Source organism: Moschus berezovskii, chromosome 16, assembly GCF_049115385.1.
Source record: "Moschus berezovskii isolate FMDL1 chromosome 16, NW_MosBer_1.0, whole genome shotgun sequence".
NCBI lineage: Eukaryota > Metazoa > Chordata > Mammalia > Artiodactyla > Moschidae > Moschus > Moschus berezovskii.
Window position 1 is genome coordinate 76,530,066 of NC_142475.1, and position 20,874 is coordinate 76,550,939.

A 20,874-nucleotide genomic window follows, 5' to 3' on the forward strand; every position below is an offset into this window, starting at 1 on the left:
GTTGCCTAAAAGAATACCCTAATTATCTGTGTAACAGAATAGAATCATATATTCTATGATGCTTATTGGGGTATGACCACAGGGCTATTGGTAATTGTCCACTGTTAACTACCTAGGCTTAAGGCATATGAATCAGGGGTTAACTTTGATTGTATCTTTCTTTTCAATTGTTCATACTAGTTTCAGGGAATTTGGGGAGGCGGGTTTGGGGACATACACTTAGGGTATATGAGGTTTTCACAAAAACTGGTTGGGGTCCTTGGCTAAGAGGAGATTCTGCCTTGGGCCCACTGGTGTAATAAACTGCACTCCAGGATCTGTATTGTCCTTCTGAGTGAGTTTGTTTCCCTGAATGCGCGGCTACAACAGTGACACCGGTCCCTCCGAAAGCGATAACACCAGTCCGTCCGTCACTTCAATGAGACAACCAAAGAAATTACAAACTTCCCCGACAGATGCATGACAGAAGTCAAGCCAATATTGTAAAGCAATCATCAACCAATTAAATATAAATAAATATAATTATATATATTAAAAGAAAATTTTTGCCAAAACCCTTCCAGCTGCTGGAAACTTTTCAGGGCATGAGCCTCCTTATCTCCTTGCAGGGCCCTGCAGTAAACACTCCTCTGCTCCAGATTCCAACATGCCAGTGTGTCTGGCCTCACCGTGCACCCAGCACACAGACTTGAGTTAACCACACAGCCAGGTTTGTCCCAGATAAGCAGCTGGCTAAGCAGCCAGCTGTGGCTAAGCAGCTCTCCTGTGCACCTTAGGCACTCCTGGGTGTCCCACTTAACCCTCAGTAAACTCCAAATGCAATCTTGTCCTGCCTCCCAGTTCTTCCTTTAGCACCCAGTAATCTGATATTCCTCCTTATGCCACCCATGAAATTCCACCCCCACTCATTTCACAGGTGACCTAGTAAATGATGACCAAAGGTTATTCGCTGATTATTATCTCTTATTTCTTCCCGATCTTTGTACATAGAAAAGATGTTCAATAAACAGGGGTCAGTGTTTGTTAACTTCTCTGACTTCTCCAGGCCCCCTGCCAGCTCTGCACCCACCAGCTTCCAGAGCTGTGCCACGCCCTCATGCCAAGGCCCAGGCCGGAATCCGAGCAGCCAAACAGTCCAGTTCTAGCCTCTCTGCTCCGCACTGCAGGCTACAGGGACAGGACCTGGCTCCCTCCCCGCACCGACCCCGCATCTGCCTCCCCCGTGTTCTCCTCTCCAAGGGTCCCAGCCTCGATTTGCATTTATGAAACGCCTGGGGGAACTTAATTGTTGGTGCCAGGGCCCTCTGTTAACCCAGCCATTCTGACTTGATAACCCAAGCTGCAGCCACGGGCATCGCAAATGTTAAATGCCCCCGGGGGATGCTCTTCCCCGGAATCTAGGTATACGTCGGGTCCACGAGACAGAATTACCAGCTTCCAAATCTGGCAGCCTGGGAAGAAAAAAGTAGGAACGCACACGCCCCCGCGGCGCGCAGAGGCCCGCTGCGCCCCACCCCGACGCGAGCGCGGCAGTCCCGCCCTTGGCCTTGGTCTCCCGGCGCGGCGCCAGGGATAAACACCGAACCTCATCGGACGTGGTGAGCCAGAGACGTGGTGCCCGCTGCGGACCAGGCAGGGTTTTCTGCGGCAGCTGTCCCGGGTGAGTAGCCGAGGTCTCCAGGAGGCCGGGGTCGTGAGAGGCCAGCCCGCGGCGTTAAGGTTAATGGGGGTGGGGGCGCTGAGAGTGCGCGTTTGGGGAGACCCTGCGGCTGGTTGCAAGGCCCCCGAGGGCCCCACTGCGTCTGCGATCCACGCTCCCGCTCTCCGGTCCTCCCGCCCCATCCCAGAGCAGGGCGGGATTCCTCCCGGGTGTCCTCGTTTTCTTCCGGGCATTGTGCCCAGGTGCCGCTGCTCTGTGCATCCACCTTGGCCTTGGTCTGTCGCTGCCCCTCTCCAGACTAACCCCCCCACACATACACACAATTCACCCCGTGCCCCCTTAGCAGGGCAGCAGAGCCCTGGCCTGGGAAGCAGGCCTCATCTGTTTATGCTGCACCAAGTAGGCTCAGCGCTAGGACTAAGTGGGTAAGCCATGGGATGAAGACGCCACAGAAGTCTTCAGTCTGATGAAATTTAACACATATATTCCCAGACTTCCTAAGGAGCAGTCTTTACACTAAGAGAGAGCCAGACATTTACCTGTGTTCCTCAGTAAAGTTACTATTAGCCTCTTTCTCTGGCATAGCCGAGTATCTGTAATTCATATGCTAGCTGGAACACCAATCACAACCTTAGCTGATATTTATTTTGCTGTCACTATGCCCCTGGCACTCTTCTGGCACATAGTAGGTGGGTATGGATGGGCAATAAGCCTGGCAGCACTCAGATCTAGCCCAACTCCTCTCCTTCCACCCTCACCTTCAATCCTCTGCCTCTTGGAGAGGGCTGTGCTTCGTGGCACAATGGGGACCTTTTTTTTTCTCCTCCAATCTGCTCAGAAGTTTCACATGGGTTTATTGTTGTTTAGTTGCCAATTTGTATCTGACTCAAGTTGTGTGCTACCCTATGGACTGCAGCACACCAAGCTCCTCTGTCCATGGGATTTCCCAGGCAAGAAGACTGGAGTGTCAATCAAAAAAAAAAAACTTTATTGCTAAAAAATGTTAACTAAATCCTAAGCTTCAGCAAGCTATAGTCCTTTTGCTGGTAAAGAATATTGCATTGATGTTGATTGCTGCTGACTGATCAGGGTTGATAGCTGCTGAAGTTTGGGGTGCCTGTGGCAATTTCTTAAAATAAGACAACAATGAAGTTTGGGAGGAAAAAAGAATACTGGAGTGGGTTGTCATTTCCTCCTCCAGAGGATCTTCCCAACCCAGGGATCGAACCTGCATCTCCTGCATTGTAAGATTATTTTCTGGGAAGCCCTTCATAAGGAACAGTAGAGATCATATCACACTCCTCAATACCAGTGGTCCTAGTGGTAACGAACCTGCCTGCCAATGCAAGAAATATAAGAATCGAGGATTTGATCCCTGGGTTGGGAAGATCCCCTGGAGGAGGGCATGGCAACCTGCTCCGGTATTCTTGCCTGGAGAATCCCATGGACAAGAGGAGCCTGGCGGGCTGCAGTCCATGGGGTCACACAGAGAGAGACACGACTGAAGCAACTTAGAATGCAGCATGCATTACCCTCATACAACTTCCACACCTTCCGTATGTCATACATGTTGGCTTGTACTAATAGAATCCCCCTGTTCAGAGAAGGAAACTGAAACACAAGAGATGCAACAGTTCTTACCAAGGATACAGAGAGGTCGGTGGCAGATCCAGACTTCCAACCCACAATCTCTAGACCTCACTACCTGTGCCGGTACCCCGCAGACACCCTGAACCCCAAATGAGGGGGACCTCAGGAGGCCCAACTCTAGAGAACCTGGGAAGCATCTGCTGGGTCGGGTTAAAAATGGCTTGTGCTAGGGCTTGTGTCACGCCGGCATGGAGACAAGGGAAAACTGAAGTCTAGAACCCCTGAAACAAATAACTTGCATGTCAACCAGGAGAGTGGTGAGGCTTCCAACTGTCTTCATGGTGCTGGAGATGCTGAGGAGAGAGGTGGACTGCTGTCCCCCTGGCGAGGACATACATCATGGTGTCCCTGAAAGGAGTTGTCCACAGCCAGCCGGTGTGGGTTTTCTCACAGAAGGAATGTTTCATGCACAGCCGGCTGATGTGGATTTTCTCATGGAAGTAGTGTGGACGATGCCAAGGCTGCCCCCTGGGGAGGGTGCCCAAAGCATGGCATCCCTGTGGGAAGTCTGACCCTCTTCCTTCGGGTCTGAAGGAATCCATCCCCTGACTGTGTGTTTAAAATGAGAATCTGAAGACCACTGTTCACCCATTAAGGTACCTTCTCTCCAAGTCCTGTGGGCCTGGGAGATTCTATCAATCATCCAGAAAAAAAGATGACGGAGAGTCTGAGAGCCATTTCATCCAAAGTGTGGTAAAGCCGAGTGCTCCACAGCAGGAAGCACTCCTTGTTGGACAGGAACATCCAGCTCACCCCACCCCACCCCAGCATGCCTATTCCCTGGACATGTAGAGCAAACCTACCTCAAGACTCACACTCTTCCATCCCTGTGCTGAGCAAGCCGCTCCCAAGCCCTCCCTTGCCCTGTTCATCATTTGCATGTCCAATCAAAGGTCACTTTCCACAGATCTCGCCTGTTGCCTCCTCAGTTGACTCCCATCTAAAGCGGGTCTCCTGGCTACTCTCTAGAGTGCCCCACACATGCACACTTTTCTTTATAACACTGCAGCTCGTACTGGTGTATTCATTAGACTTCATTAGACTCTTATCTCGCCAGGGCAGAGATTGTGGGAGACTACCCACCCACTCAGCCCCACGGTCCAGCATTGTACCTGCACAGGATCCACGCCCAGGAAATGTGACAATGAGCTCACCTGGCCTGCACAAACTAGACAGGGATCCTGGCTAAGCCATACACACATTCTTCCTGGTCTTTGGTCCCATCTACGCATGCGTGCATGCTCACTTAGTCGTGTCCAACTCTTTGCAACATCATGGACTATAACCTGCCAGGCTCCATCTGTAGAAAGAGCTAAGAAGCAACAGTTTAGTTTGCCACTTCCTAAGCGTCTGACCACGCTTCAAGCCATCCTTTAATGAATCTATGAGAACTAGTGTGTCCTCAGTCAAGCTTCAAAATCAGTGTGGATGTGGCTGAGCAGGGAGTGCGCGCGCGTGCACCGGGCCGCGACTGGGGACGGCTGGAGTCTGCTGGGCACGCAGGGTAGCGCACGTCGCTCCCCGCCCTCCCACCGCCATTGCCGCTTTAAAAAAAAAAAAGTCAGTATGGAACTGCTTCACTTCACTAATGAAGTCCATCTTCTGTCCTCACGTCCAACTCTCAGCTGGCCATCCCATTCAGGGAAACCCCCGCCCACAGCACAGTATGCCCCTTCTCTCCTCGTCTGGAGGAAATAAGACATTCCCTTCTTTACATGGTGCTTGTTAGGAAAGCATCTTATAAGCTCATTCTCACTAAAGTGTGAGTGACTGATAGGATGGAGGCATTGAGCGCTGTATAAGTTTGCCTTTTATTCATTTGGCAAACCTATCAGTACCTTCCTGTGGGCAGTGCTGTGAGTCTAAGAAACAGCTAACATCATAAAGCACTAGCTGCGAGCCAGCATTGTGGTCACACATGTGCAAACATTCTCATCCTATTTGCAAAACCACCCTAGACCACAGGACCAGGAGGTGAGGAGACCGAGGCCCAGAGAGGCTGCATGGCCTGCCGCAGGCTCCACAGCTAGACAGGGGCAGGGCCTAGCTATCTCACCCCTTTCTCAGATGTCATACAATTGCAGGACCGAGTAGTAAGGGATGTGGCGTGGGAGCCTCAGAGCCTGGGAAATGGGTACCCTGTACTGACGGCAAGTTGTAGGGGCCGAGATTTAGAATGTCTAATTACTCCTCTTCAGGTACATTAATAGAAGCAGGATTTCACATTTTCCTCCTGAATCTCAGATTTTAAAGAACAACAGTGCAATGAGAAAACAGAAACCTCAAAGGAGGCCAAAAATAAAACCAGAAGGGAGCAGTTGTGTCATCAACACAATAGGGTCAAGACCTTGAAGGTGAAATCAACCTACAGGACTTATGGAGAAAAGTTAGCTATGAGAGAGAGTGAGCTTCTGCTTTGGGTTAAATGTAGCCTTGGTTACAGTTTCTGGGTAACGAGCATTTCTGTCACCTAGAACACGTAACAGGCATGCAGAGATGTGATGAGTTCGGCACTGTGATGCAAGTTGGTCGAGATGGTCCCTGTGGACCCCCTCCCCGCTTTCTCAGTTCAGAGTTTCCTACCAAAAGGAATGTTTACAGCATGATTCTTAGTTTCTTTCACTTCTGCAAGGAATTATGGGCCCCATGGAATAAGGTCCTTACGTGAGTCCCTCTTGCTTTATAGGTGTCAGCCAGAACATGGCGCTCAAGCTGAAGTCAGCCAAGAAATTGTTCATTTTCTTAGGAAAGTCAGTGTTGGCTCTTGTGGAGACAATAGTTTTTGCTATAATCCCAAAGCCACGGAAGAATGTTGCTGGTGAAATCGTACTTATAACAGGCGCTGGAAGTGGACTCGGAAGGCTCCTAGCCCTCAAATTTGCCCAGCTTGGGTCGGTGCTTGTGCTCTGGGATATCAATCAGGAGAATAATGAGGAGACCTGCAAGATGGCTGGGGAAGCTGGAGCCACAAGGGTCTATGCCTATACCTGTGACTGCAGCCGGAAGGAGGAGGTGTACAGAGTGGCCAATCAGGTAAACCTGTGTGCTTGCTCTTCCTGTGGGCAGTAGGGACTTGATGTAGTCTCTGACGTCCATCAGTTTCTCTGTTTGCCTTCCTCAGTGCTAATTTGCCTCTCTTTAAAAAATATCAGGGCATGGGAATTAGCATTTTTCAGTTCTTTCTATGTGCCACAGACCATGCTTGGCACCCTCTGAATTATACTCCTATAAAGTCAGGCCTCTTATTATCGCCACTTCACAAGTAAGAAGAAGGAGACTTAGTGCAGGTGAGTTTCTCAGGTGACTTACCTGAGAAGTGCAGGTAATAAGTAGCAGAGCTGCAGGTGGGATGCGGGTCTCTTGACTCTGAAGAACACCCTCTAGCCAGCTCATGTGCTGGTTGTCCGGGTCACCCATCACCGTGTAAGAGAAAGGCCATAGCACCCTTCATGGAGGCATAACAAAAACTGAGAAGCAGGGCTATTAAATAACCTGCTGAGAGTCACAGAGCTAGGGGAGGACCACGCCAGGAGGTGAACCCGGATCTAGTCTGATCGCAAGTCCAGCTGTTTCCCCACCCCCAACAGTGATTTCCATTCAACCTGCATTTCTCTCACGTGGTCATATGAAAAGCGAATATTTTATTTATCCTAAAGGCTCTTAACTGCAGCTGCCTGTTTGGTGACGGTAGAGAAGTATGTATAAAGCACACTTTCAGGAGCCCAGAGCTCCAGTGGATTTGCAGAGCCCAAGGAGGCACATGCCCGTGTGGTGGCCACTTCCTCTTCCCTCATAAGGATTTCTCTGCCCGCTTGTTGCACGAGCATTGCATCCATCACTCTCCTGGACTACTTTTTTGTGGCTCTTGGAGTTCCCTGGTTTTGGGAGAAGGAAGAAAGTAGATGTGCCTGCTGGAAGGTTCCTGCTCAGCTTGTAGGCTCTAACCGGGCTCTGCTTGCAGCTTCTCATCTCACTCCCCAATGGAGGGGTGTGCAGGTCTCTGGCCAGTGAGATTCTTTTAAATTTTGACTTTTGTCTTTACATCTTATACATCCATTACCACCACCATCACCAATATCCAGACCAGACAAGCTGGCATGGGTTTGTGCAGGGACCACCTTTCAAAGTGCAGGGGGGTCTGCTGCAGCTACTTTTGCAAACTAAGCTCTTTGCAGTTGTAACACAATCTCCTGCCAGGTTGATTTCCCCTGGCTATGAGCCACTCTTAAGCAGTGACTGGTTCACATTTAAAGACAAAAGACCTTAAGACATTCATACTATAAACCAGCCATTTCCACCTCTTGTTCTTGACAGAGGAAAGGTAACCAGGAAATTTTTATACCATAGAGGAAAAATCAAGGTGCAGATTTTTAGAGCTGATATGACAGTGTTTTTATTTCCACAGAACCCAGTAACTTTGAAATCTTGTGTCCCTAGATCATAGCTTAGGACTAAGTTCAGAAAGTCCATCCTTGCCACCTGGCATCCTGGTTGAGTCATTTATTGTTCAGAATCACACAGCCCTGTTCAGCATGTGATTTTGCCCTGGGAAGAGTGCCTTGACTGATGTTCAGCTTTGATTTGACTAAATATTTTAGCCACTCTCCATATCAGACTTTAAGTTAGATTGTTTCCAGCACTTCTATCTGAAAACTTCAACATGAAACGTGAGGTTTCCTCGGCCTCCATTGCAATCCTAAATTTACCCAAGGCTAGGGATCTCATCGGCTAGTGGATACCAAGCGCGTCACCTTCCTTGCTGGGGCTCATGCCTTCTGGGAGAGCATATAAGGTGAGTGGCAGTGTCTGCTCACCAGTAATCCAGCCTCCCTCTCCCCAGCTGCACCACCCATACAGGCAGGTTCACACCCACATCTGCACACCCACACACGTGCACACACAACACACAAAGCCAGAGACAGATGTAAGTGGTGCTGCAGCCAGGGGTTCCCTCTGATTCAGGGGGAGCAGGGCCCCTGCTATGTGATACAGATTACAGGAATGAAATTCAAAACACGAAGGCAAGCCAAGGGATGGCCCCACCACCTGCTGTCAAGCCTGGAAAACCCTGTGCTCAAAAAGAAAAAAATCTGACAAAGAGCCTGGGTCACTTGCTGACGGTTTGCTCTAAAGGGAAGGCTCCAATGGCACTCCCAGGATTTTTATTTCTTAAATGAAAGTTATTAAGTATCTAGTCTGGCCGGTGCCGGTGTGACAGTAACAGACGGGGGCCCCTCTGATCCTCCTTTCATAGATCTTACACCTAAACGTTGGTGTTGGGGAGAAGAAAACCAGCCAAGGGATGAAGACAGGACGGACGGATTCTGAGCTCCTGTGTGTGTGAAACATTCAGAGGACTGTCATACTCCCTCCCTTCCCTCCCTGCCCCACACCCATTGCTACAAGTGCCAGGGCTTGATTTACATGGCATGGTATCATGCCTGATAGTTCAGTTCAGTTCAGTTCAGTCACTCAGTTGTGTCCGACTCTTTGCGACCCCATGAATCACAGCACGCCAGGCCTCCCTGTCCATCACCAACTCCCAGAGTTCACTCAAACTCATGTCCATCGAGTCGGTGATGCCATCCAGCCATCTCATTCTCTGTCGTCCCCTTCTTCTCCCGCCCCCAATCCCTCCCAGCATCAGATATATCACCACATTCATTAAAAGGCTGTGCCTCTCATGCTTCATTTTAGCATAGGACAAAGTCACCAACCATGTCACTACTGAGTGTAAGAATAACTCTCCCTGTAGGAAAGTGGCATTACAGGTGTTGCAACCATCATAAGAAGAAGGGTAGATGAGCAGAAAGGCATTAGACTTAGATCTCTGATGTGCCATGAACTCTGCAAAGGAAACAGACATGCTTTGTTTTTAGAGTGCCTTAGTTCAGTCTGAGTTAACAAGGACAGAATCATCTAAAACTACAGGAAAACAAATCCAGTTCACGTAAAGAATTATGGGCGCACCTCATTTTATGGCACTTCACAGATATTGCATTTTTTTTCTACCATCTGAAGAATTTTTTTGCAAATTGAACATTTGTGGCAATCCTGCCTTGAGCAGCTCTTAACGGCACCCTTCTTTCGACAGCATTTGCTCACTTCGTGTCTCAGCATCACGTTGATCCTCACGATACTTCACACTGTCATTATTATATTTGTTCTAGTGACCTGTCATCAATGATCTTTGTTACTGCAGATCTGTCAAGGCCTAAATGATGGTTAGCATTTTTAGCAAAAAAAAAAAAAAACATTTCTCATTAAGGCAACTTGTTTTTTAAACCTAAAGCTATTGCACACTTAATAGATGATAGTATAGTGTAAACATAACTTTTATATGCACCCGGAAACTGAAACATTTGTATGACTCACTATGTTGTGGCATCAGCTTTACTGCGGGGGGGTCTGGAACTGAACCCGTGTATCTCCAGGGTCTGCCTGTGCTGCCCTGGTGGTGCTGATTTCCTTATTCAATTCAGGTGAAGAAAGAAGTTGGTGATGTTTCCATCCTGATCAACAATGCCGGAATCGTAACAGGCAGAAACTTCATGGACTGCCCAGATGAGCTTATAGAAAAGTCTCTTGACGTGAATTTCAAAGCACATATATGGGTAAGTACTTTCTCTTTTCATTATAAACATCATTCCCAGGTGGCACTAGTGGTGAAGAACTCACCTGCCAGTGCAGGAGACCTAAGAGATGTGGGTTAGATCCCTGGGTCAGGAAGATCCCTGGAACAGGAAATGGCAACCCACTCCAGGATTCTTGCCTGGAGAACCCCATGGACAGAGGAGCCTGGCGGGCTACAGTCCATGGGGCCACAAAGAGTTGGGCATGACTGATGGACATGAGTTTGAGTGAGCTCCGGGAGTTGGTAATGGACAGGGAGGCCTGGCGTGCTGTGGTTCATGGGGTCGCGGAGAGTCGGTCACAACTGAGCGACTGAACTGAACTGAACTGAAGCGACTTAGGCTTCCTCTTGTTCTGTTACAGTAGGGAAAGAGTTAGTCGCTCAGTCATGTCTGACTCTTTGCCAGGCTCCTCTGTCCATGGGATTCTCCAGGCAAGAATACTGGAGTGAGTTGCCATTCTCTTCTCCAGGGGATCTTCCTGACCCAGAGATTGAACTCAGGTCTCCTGCATTGCAGGCAGATTCTTACCGAATCCACTGCAGAGTGGACTCTTACACCAGTACTGGTCTTAAATAAAGCACAGACTTCTCAGTTCTATCTCAAGCTGTCCTCTACTGATCCAACTTAAGCTATACCTCCCCACACCTCTGCTCAGGGAATCCTGCAAAGACACAGCTGCCCTTGTGTCCTAATCATGTACTGACGGCCAGCGTCCTGTCTGGTACCATCCCAAGCACCTCATGAATAAGCCTTCAAACAGCCCAGTGAGATAAGGGCTCATAGAAGTTAAAAGTGACCCTGCTTAGACATGACCAGGTGACCTCATCATTTGCCTAGGCAGGAACTCCCTAGAAGTGAAAGGAGGCATAATTAACAAGCAAACATCCACCAGGTCTGTTTGGGGGCACACTAAGATGCACAGTTAACTTTGTTGTTGCTGTTCATTTGCTAAGTCCTGTCTGATTCTGCATCCCCATGAACTGCAACACTCCAGGCTTTTCTGTCCTTCATTATCTCCCAGAGTTTGCTTGAACTCATGTCCGTTGATTGAGTGATTCCATCCAACCATCTCATCTTCTCTCACCCCCTTCTCCTCCTGCCTTCAATCTTTCCCAGCATCAGGGTCTTTTCCAGTGAGTCAGCTCTTCACAACAGGTCCCCAGAGTATTGGAACTTCAGCTTCAGCATCAGTCCTTCCAATTTATATTCAGGGTTGATGAACTTCAGGATTGATTGGATGGATCAAGGACAGAACGGAGATCCTTTAGGACTCTCAAGAGTCTTCTCCAGCACCAGAGTTCAAAAACATCAATTCTTCAGCCCTCAGCCTTCTTTGTGATCCAGCTCTCACGTCTATACATGCCTACTGGAAAATCCATAGCTTTGGCTATATGGACCTTTGTTAGCAAAGTGATGTCTCTGCCTTTCAATATGCTGTCTAGGTTAGTCATAGCTTTTCTTCCAGGGACAGCATGCCCACCAGCAGCCTGATAACTACGTGCCTGAACATTAAAAGGCATGGTCCTGACTCGCAAGGAGAGGTGCCCGTGCTCAAGTTGCATTGTCCTGGCCTTTGCACATATCAGTCACATCAGCCTCTCCAGCCATGCACGCACCCTCCTCCTGCCCCTCCTGGCTCTTGCTCATGACCACGTCTCCCTGACAGGCTAGATGAGTTTAAAAACAAAGTGATATTTTTAAACTGAAACCAACAGCCACATGTCCTGTGAACAAAGTTCAGGAAAAATTTGAAATTCAGATAGAAGCCAAGGAAGGAAAAAAGGCACCATAAATCTAAATAACCATATCTTTGAGTGGTCTTACTGGTTTGTGGACTCTGGATACCACAATTAAGATTTTCTTGTACTATTTCAATTATTGTTTTTGTTGTGTTTTTAAAAGTCAAATATGAGCAAATGTAAGTTTGAGTAAATTATTTTTAATAGTTGAAATTCCAATTAAAATACTGGAAAAACCTACAGCAAAACATTGATCCACAGTTTAAATAAGTTAAGATGGTTATTTGCCAGATATTTAAGTTTGAATGTCCCATTTCCTTCAGGTATTTTTTTGAACTTGAATAACTTTTTTCAATCATGATGATTATATAAACATCTGAAAAAATATATAATGTGCTATAAAATGTTAAATGTTTTACCTTGATCTTCTTAGACTTATAAAGCCTTTCTACCTGCTATGATTGCTAATGACCATGGACATCTGGTGTGCATTTCAAGTTCAGCTGGATTAATTGGAATTAATGGACTGGCAGGTAAGAGAAACATGGTATTTCACAACCGCAGCTTGAGCAATAGCTCTTAATAATCAGCACTGACTTGGTGCACTAATAAATGGTACTAGATGAAGACATATACGCAGTAAGGTAAGTTGTTGAGAACTGTATCATCCAGCAAAACTGTCCAGCTGCTACACTTACACAAAGTTGAACTATGCACTTTAGAATCATTAGGTCTTATGCAATCGCTTGGAATTAATGAAGACCTTGGAAGGAAAGTTATGACCAACCTTGATAGTATATTAAAAAGCAGAGACATTACTTTGCCAACCAGGGTCTGTCTAGTCAAGGCAATGGTTTTTCCCGTGGTCATGTATGGATGTGAGAGTTGGACTGTGAAGAAAGCTGATCGCCGAAGAATCGATGCTTTTGAACTGTGGTGTTGGAGAAGACTCTTGAGAGTCCCTTATACTGCAAGGAGATCCAACCAGTCCATTCTAAAGGAGATCAATCCTGGATGTTCATTGGAGGGACTGATGCTAAAACTGAAACTGCAATACTTTGGCCACCTCATGAGACGAGTTGACTCACTGGAAAAGACTCTGATGCTGGGAAAGGTTGGGGGCGGGAGGAGAAGGGGACGACGGAGAATGAGATGGCTGGATGGCATCACCGACTCTGTGGACATGAGTTTGAGTGTACTCCGGGAGTTGGTGATGGACAGGGAGGCCTGGCGTGCTGTGATTCATGGGGTCGTGGAGAGTCGGACACGACTGAGCGACTGAACTGAACTAAACTGAGATGGGTGGGATAAGGAGGTGGGAGAGAGGCTCAGGAGGGAGGGAGTATACATATACATATAGCTGACTCATGTTGTTGTACAGCAGAAACTAACACAACATTGTAAAGCAATTACCTCCAATTTAAAAAAAGAAAGAGACCCTACTTATAAATTCCATATACAAGTAATCAGCATAGTCACCGTCCCCCAAACTCACCTGACCCTGTAATCAGGGTGTTAAGGAGGATCCTTCTGGGACTTCCTTGTGGTCCAGTGAATGAGAATCTACCTTCCAATGCAAGGGGTGCAGGTTCATCCCTGGTCAGGGAACTAAGATCTCATACACTGTTGAGTCTCTCAGTCGTGTCTGACTCTTTGCAACCCCATGGACCGCAGCACACCAGGCTTCCCTGTCCTCCACAAGTTCCCAGAGTTTACTCAAACTCATGGCCATTGAGTCAGTGATGCTATCCAACCATCTCATCCTCTGTCGCCCCCTCAGTCTTTCCCAGCATCAGGGTCTTTTCCAGTGAGTCAGCTCTTCGTATCGTGTGCCCAAAGTATTGGAGTTTCAGCTTCAGCTCAGTCCTTCCAGTGCATATTCAGGGTTGATTTCCTTCAGTATTGACTGGTTTGATCTCCTTGCTGCCCAAGGGACTCTCAAGAGTCTTTTCAGGGCAACTAAGCCCATGCACCACAGCTACTGAGCCCACGCTCAGGAGTCTGTGCTCCACAACTAGAGAAGCCCCCACACACTGCAAGTAGAGAAAGCCTGCACACTACAGTGGAGACCTAGTGCAGCCAAAAAAAAGAGAGGACCCTTCTGCTCTGTGAATTTTCCATAAGTGGTCACCCCTGGCTGGGAGCTTGGAGAAAATGTCTTCACCCCAGGAAACCTAAAATTAACTTTCTTTGGCTGTTCAATTGGTTGGAGACTGGCAGGAATTTGTTGTCACTTCCATGTCCCTTGCAACCGACTTGACATGAGCAGTGGGGAGGGGATAAGACATATAAGATCATCGGAGCTGGCTCTAGGAAGTCCTGTCCTTCCCCCCGGGGTGCCCCCCGGAGGCTCATCCATCAGAACCCTAATTGCAACACTCAGGTAGCAGACCAGCCAGCTGGCTGACTCATAGCTGGTTCCAGAGTCACAACACTGGTCTCAGCAAGTACCTCTCAGCTGCCGGATAGGTTTCCAGAACCACTTGTCATCCCAATATTAGCAATCTGTACACGTCTCCCTATAGCCTGAGTCTCCCTGCCTCTGTCCTCCTTAGAATCCATCAGGCATTATTCTTACCCCTCTCTCTTGTACATCTGAGAAGTCACAGGTCCGTGACATACCACAAGTGTATTTACAGCTCCTGTTATTCCTTTTGTTAGACACAGCATCTCTGTCTTCAAATGCACGTCTCTCCTCCCTGGCTCCCTTAGAAACAAGTAGTCCCAGCATGGGCAGCAAATCCCCAGAATCAGAACCACTGGGGCTGCTACTTGGAATGTAGGTTCCCTGGCCCAGGGCTGTACCCGCTCATCCTAGTCTCAGGGGTTAAGGAGCTCAGTGAGCTATAGTTCTACCAGACAACTCATATGATCCTACAGGCGGCTCAGGACCCCTCCTCTCACCTCCCTGCACCCCTCGCCACTTCTTCTGTGTCTTTCCCAGCGTCTGGGGCAGCAACTGCCTGATACCCCATGCCTGGCATGTGCAGCCTGGTTCTTGCTGGCTGGAGTAGCTGCTTCCCAGCAGAGCACCAAGGTCTTCTGCTGTGTGAGGCAGAGGGAAGGATAAGTCACCTAAATGCCTTTTCTTCTCCTGAACTGAATGCCCAGGTTTTGACTTGAAGAGAGTGTAACCAAGGAGAGAAAGCTCAAAACTGACCCATATACCACTTCCCCTGCATTTGAAGATAGTCACGCAGTCGAGGTTGAAGGGGCAGTGTGTTCTTTGCAACCCCGTGGACTATAGCCCACCGGGCTCCTCTGTCCATGGGATTCTCCAGGCAAGAATACTGGAGTAGGTTGCCATGCTCTCCTCCAGGGGATCTTCCCAGCCCAGGGATCAAACCCAGGTCTTCTGCATTGCAGGCAAATTCTTTACTGTCTAAGCCACCAGGGAAGCCCAAATAAGAAAAACTTTGTTTTCCTTCTGGAAGTGGAAGAATTCATTCGAGTTGGAAGAAAACTTGCTCTGACAGGTACCATGACCAACACTGATCTCTGCCATCTAGACTCGCACTTGACTTATTATCAATGTATGTTTGTTTGTTTATTCGCCTGCACTGGGTCTTCGTGGTGGTCCTTGGGCTTTTTCTCTAGTCTCCGCATGGAGGGGCTTCTCTTGTCACAGAGAATGCATGGGCTCCATAGTTGTGGCTTGTGGGCCTAGTGGCTCCGAGACATGTAGGATCTTAGTTCCCTGACCAGGGATCCAACCTGCGTCCCCTGCACTGGAAGGCATATTCTTGACCACTGGACCACCAGGGAAGTCCCCTGACTTATTATTTTATTTCTTCTACTATGTGTCCTCCTGCCCCATTTGGGCCAGAGTTCTTTGGGACAGAACCCGCAGCTGGTACCCCATGTCAGGGCTGCAGACTGCCTTACCATCACTACCATGGGAGTGAAGTTCTACTGCGTGACTCCCTGCAGCCCTGCTGTTCCTCAAGCCCACGTGGCCATTGTCATCTGACCTTGAGGTGATCACCGACCTTCCCACTCACGCCTCACCTCTTCCAGGCAGAGCAGACTAAGATCATGCAAAACAAGAACTCTGAAATGGTTTGTCTCTGCCGGTATTCATGTTACGAGGAAATCTTCCTATATTGCCATTTTAAAACTTTACACTATGTGATAACATCATTTGTCTTTTCAGATTACTGTGCAAGTAAATTTGCAGCCAATGGATTTGCTGAATCAATATTTTTAGAATCATTTGCCAAGGGACAGAAGGGGATCAAAACCACTATCGTGTGTCCATTTTTTATAAAAACCGGAATGTTTGACGGATGTACTACTGGGTAAGCATGTCATTTGATTTCAAAGGAACTGTATTTTGAAAAATGATTGACCATCGATTTTATTTTGTTCTGGCTAAAATTGTTTAAAAAGACTTTTCCAGCATTCAGCCTGCTTTATAAATGGTTTTAGAATTTATTTCCTCAGGTGTGTTAGTGATTAAGACATTGGGTTTAATGGCGACGGTTTATCAAGGCTTGGAGAAGGAAATGGCAACCCACTGCAGTGTTCTTGCCTGGGAAATCTCGTGGACAGAGCAGCCTGATGGGCTGCAGTCCATGGGGTTGAAAAGAGTCAGACACAACCAAGCCTGAGCACAGCACACCAACATCAAGGCTATACCCACGTCTTCAAGGCCACCCTGTGGCCTCAACTTGCTCCCCCATCTTCTTGGTGCTCCTGTCACACAACTCCACCAACTCCATCCTGCCACCAACTCCATCCTGCTCTCATCCCTGATTCCACAGAAGGACGAGAAGTGGTTGAAAGGGCGTAAATATCCAGTCTGCACTCATCAGGTGACAGGCAGTTACTTTTCAAAGATGTGCTTTGCAACATTTAGGCCATTTGTTTAATTTGGTTTCACACATGTGCCTATTATAACATCATTGTATTAATTAGAATCCCTGTTTTGCAGTTCAAATTCTAGTTATGCTATTACTCACCATATTGATAATAAGAGAGCAAGTATAGAAAAATATAAAATCTGGAAGGAAAAGAAACCAATAAATGATAATGTCTTGTGTGTACATGCTTGCCAAGTCACTTCAATCGTGTCCAACTCTTTGCGACCCTATGGACAGTAGCCCGCCAGGCTCCTCTGTCCATGGGATTCTCCAAGCAAGAATACTGGAGGGGTTGCCATTTCCTCCTCCAGGGGATCTTCCTGACCCAGGGATGGAACCTGTGTCTCTTATGTCTCCTGCATTGGCAGGCAGGTTCAATACCACTAGCTCTACCTGGGAAGCTTACAACTGTTTTATTGTAATTTTTAAGAATTGCTTTCTCTAATTTCTTTGTTATTTTTAACCCTCCCCCAACCCCACCAGCTGTCCTTCTCTCTTACCGATTCTGGAGCCAGAATATGCAGTCAGGAAGATAGTAGATGCTATCCTGCAAGAAAACCTGTACCTGTATATGCCCAAGTTTATATACTTAATGGTGTTTTTAAAAAGGTAATGTTTCTGCTCCTATTAATTCTCAACATGCCAGTCCAGTCAACAGCTTACTCCAGAGCCAACAAAGAGGAGCCATTTAAAAGATAACTGGGGGTGGGGGGTGGGGGTGGAGGAAAGATAACGGTTATTTATTTATTTATTTTATTTTTGTCTGTGCTGGGTCTTCATTGCTGCGTGGGCGTTTCTCTAGTTGCAGCGAGTGGGGACTACTTGCTGTAGTTGTGGTGAGCAGGCTTCCCACTGCAGGCTTTTCCTGTTGTGGAGCAAGGGCTCTAGGATGCATCCTGATTTAAGCATCAAGATGGCCACATGGAGAAGATAATGTTTGACCAGAGACCTGAACCTGGGAAGGGCAGGAAACCCCTGGATATCTCGGGCTACCCCCAGAGGGACCATGAGCCTAGGGCCCTTTTCTTGTCTCCACTCCTAGGACAAGTCTCTGGTTGGCTGACTGTGCCCTTCCTTGTCCTCCGGTGTGAACGTCATGACGGACAGGATCAAAGTGTCAGGAGGGGCGAGCTGGATGGAGAAGATGGACAGTCTTAGTTGGGTCTTGCCAAAGCTCTGAGGAGCTATTGCATGGACTTCTCTCAGTTGTCCAGGAAAGAAAGGTCAATGAGCTCTTTGGACAGTGGGAGGAATGGAGTGTTGAGAGCCCAGTAGCACTGTGAGCAACAGAGCAAGGTTGCAAGGCAGGATCAAGACCCCTCAAGGCTGCACGCTTCCTGTCCGTCATTAGAGAATATAGTCAGGCCTTGAGATGGACACGGAAGTGAGTGAATAATGTAAATAAAGCAAAGAGAAACACAGAGACCCTGGGCCGTGTCCTCCCACGTGGTGGACGAGCCCCGAGCGACCACAAGACCACCACGTTCAGGTGGGCATGAGTGACTGACATCTTCTGCAGCAAGTCAATGGCCCTGCTTTTCAGTGGAGCTTGTAAAGATGTTCCATGAATGATAACCAAGATGTCCCCTCTTGTGTTCTCTTTAGCTTCTTGCCCCTCAAGCTGGGGCTGCTTTTGGGTGAGTACTTGGGGGCCTTTAATTTAATGGATGGCTTCACTGGCGCCAGGAAGAAAAACTGAAGACCGATTCTGTGGCTGACATCCCAGGATACCCACAGTAACACAACATCTGTTTCAATGAAGAAGTGTCTTGGTTGACAGAACGTACCTGGAGACCACGAGCACCAGTCTGCTGTCTGGACTAGTATTTGCAACCAGTGCCTCTGAAAATAATGTTGTTGAGTTTTTTAAATTAAAAAAAAAAAAAGCCCATTTTTGTTGTTTGCTTGCAGCTGCTGTGGAAGTGATTGTTGTTGTTTTTGTTTTAGTCACATCCGACCTTTTGTGACCCCATGTGTGGAAGTGAGATAATAATCCTCTCTCTCGTGAATTGCCCGTCATTTTGGTTGGGTGTCTGTGGACGTTCATGTGCTGGGCAGGGGAAGTGAGGGCTGAGAAGAAGCTGAGGTGTGTGCGGGCGTGGGGTGTCCTGAGGAGACAGAGCTCTGGGTCCCCATCACCTTATTCTCAGACTTGGCCATGTTGAAACTGTGCCATCTGGCATGGAAAGGTCAGTCTCCCACATCCTTCTCCCCACACAGATGCTCATCGTCCTCCCCACACAGATGCTCATCGTCCTCCCCACAAAGATGCTTGTTTCTACAGCCCTGGGTACTCAGAGAACAAGTGGCAGACCTGCTGAAGGTTCCCCAGGGGCACCGTGTCAGGGAGCTTTCCTGCACATTCCTGCATAACTAAGGGCCAGTGATACTGGTGTGCATGCTAAGTCACTTCAGTTGTGTCCGACTCTTTTGTGACCCCATGGACTGTAGCCCACCAGGCTCCTCTGTCTATGGGATTCTCCAGGCAAGAGTACTGCAGTAGGATTGTCATGCCCTCCTCCAGAGGATCTTCCTGACCCAGGGGTCTAACCTGCATCTCTTACATCTCCTGCACTGGCAGGCGGTTCTTTACCACTAGGGCCATCTGGGAAGCCTCAGTGATCCTGGACCGAACTTTAAATAGGATCCCATTGCTTTCCTAGAAGGTACCAAAGAGCGGTTGCTTATAACCATGAAGAAATGACCTCCAGAGTTAGATGAACTGTTCCCTATTAAACCAGAAACCATTCCTGTGGGTAATTTCAAGTGTTTCATTTAGTAGTTCAAACTGGGTTTCTCGTAAGGTACTTTTTTTTTTACAGAAGAAACAAATTTATCCGTTTATATTCATCAGGGCTGCCTTCATTTCATTTGTATTGAATGATTACGGTTTAATCGACGGCCAACTCTTTTCACGCTTTGGAGATTAACTATAAAAGCAAGATTAAAAGAAGTATGTTAATTACCAGAGCTCCTTCCCCGGGTGGGTGGAAGCACCTGCCTTGCGAGAGAAACAGCAGCCTTTGTCTCCTATCTCTGTCACTGGAGAGTGGGGAGGGAGGAGGAGCACCTTGGGAGTCCCCGTGAGAATCATTTTGGGGGTAAGATGCTCTTAGAAGGGCGGCTGTCTCAGGAAATGTGGCATCTAGAATCCATTATGGACTGATTTCTCCTGAGCTGCCTGTAGGATTCTGACAACTCTGCCCCTGTATTTCCTTTCCCTTCAGAAAGCCTTTTTTAAAAACTCGTTTTTCATGAAATTAGCCCACAAAGACATTTGAAAATATGTTTTCTTTTTGCAAAAATGGGTGATTATTTTCAACATTCCAAAGCAACTGTATCTTCCTTGTTTAAAATACTTTGTTTGGGCTTCCCAGGAGGCTCTAGTGGTAAAGAATCCACCTGCCAATGCAGGAGATGCAAGAAACATGGATTCAATCCCTGGGTCAGGAAGATCTCCTGGAGAAAGAAATGGCAACCCACTCCAGTATTCTTGCCTGGGAAATCCCAAGGACAGAGGAGCCTGGCAGGCTAGAGTCCATGGGGTTACCAAGAGTTGGACATGACTGAGCAACATACACACATATGTCAGTGACTATATAAACTGCAGAAGTGCTGGGCTAAAATATTTTGTTTTTTACTGTTTTTTTGGAGAAGAAGAAAATTCTTCAACAAAGTAAGGATTTTGCAAAAATATAGGCCTTAACAATATAGGTATTATGTATTTTTAAAAAACTTATTTTATGATCATAAAAACAATAGCTCACATTTGTTGTGCCTGGCACAAAGCTTGCCACTTTACACACAAGATTTCATTAAATGATAATCATAAAGGTATCTGATGGATGCTGAAGAAGAAATGGCATTTATTTCACAAGGGTGACATCCTCCTCAACCAGGGACCTGCATTCAGAAGATCAAAGATCCACTTACATCAACCAATTCCTGTGCCAAATCCTTGGCTAACAAGGTTAATTAAGAATGAAGCACAATATTACTCCCATATTACAATTCCAAACACGTAGATTCTAGGGGCCTGTCTCTTTAACTGAAGAATAAAGAAGAGACTCTACGGGGATTTTGTAGAACAAGGGTCTGGGGCATAGCGGACACCCACCATCTCGTAACAGCATTAACAGCAATTATTTCTAATTGTAGTGCATCTTGGCTGGACAACTACAGAGGCCCGAAATTCAATTGTGGTTTTACAGTACCCATACAATTGTCTAAATGAATTTGGATCTACTTGAAGCACTCAGAGGGGAAGAGACCACATGTAAATTAGAGAATTCCAGAGGGTGATAAATACCAAGGTGAATTAACACTAC

At 47.4% G+C, this 20,874-nt stretch overlaps 1 protein-coding gene and 1 pseudogene across 1 annotated transcript; one reads left to right on the forward strand and one right to left on the reverse strand.

The window, feature by feature from the left end:
• LOC129560010 (rho guanine nucleotide exchange factor 11 pseudogene) overlaps window positions 1–1,590 on the reverse strand; it is a 27,154-nt pseudogene extending 25,564 nt beyond the window's left edge.
• Window positions 1,509–18,432, forward strand: LOC129560344 (epidermal retinol dehydrogenase 2). The gene is made up of 7 exons (XM_055432433.1): window positions 1,509–1,660; window positions 5,997–6,343; window positions 9,793–9,924; window positions 12,118–12,217; window positions 15,838–15,982; window positions 17,030–17,155; window positions 18,152–18,432. The coding sequence occupies exons 2-7, from the start codon at window positions 6,011–6,013 to the stop codon at window positions 18,243–18,245; spliced, it is 930 nt and encodes a 309-aa protein (XP_055288408.1). The 5' UTR covers window positions 1,509–1,660; window positions 5,997–6,010; the 3' UTR covers window positions 18,246–18,432.
• The last annotated feature ends 2,442 nt before the right edge of the window (window positions 18,433–20,874 follow it).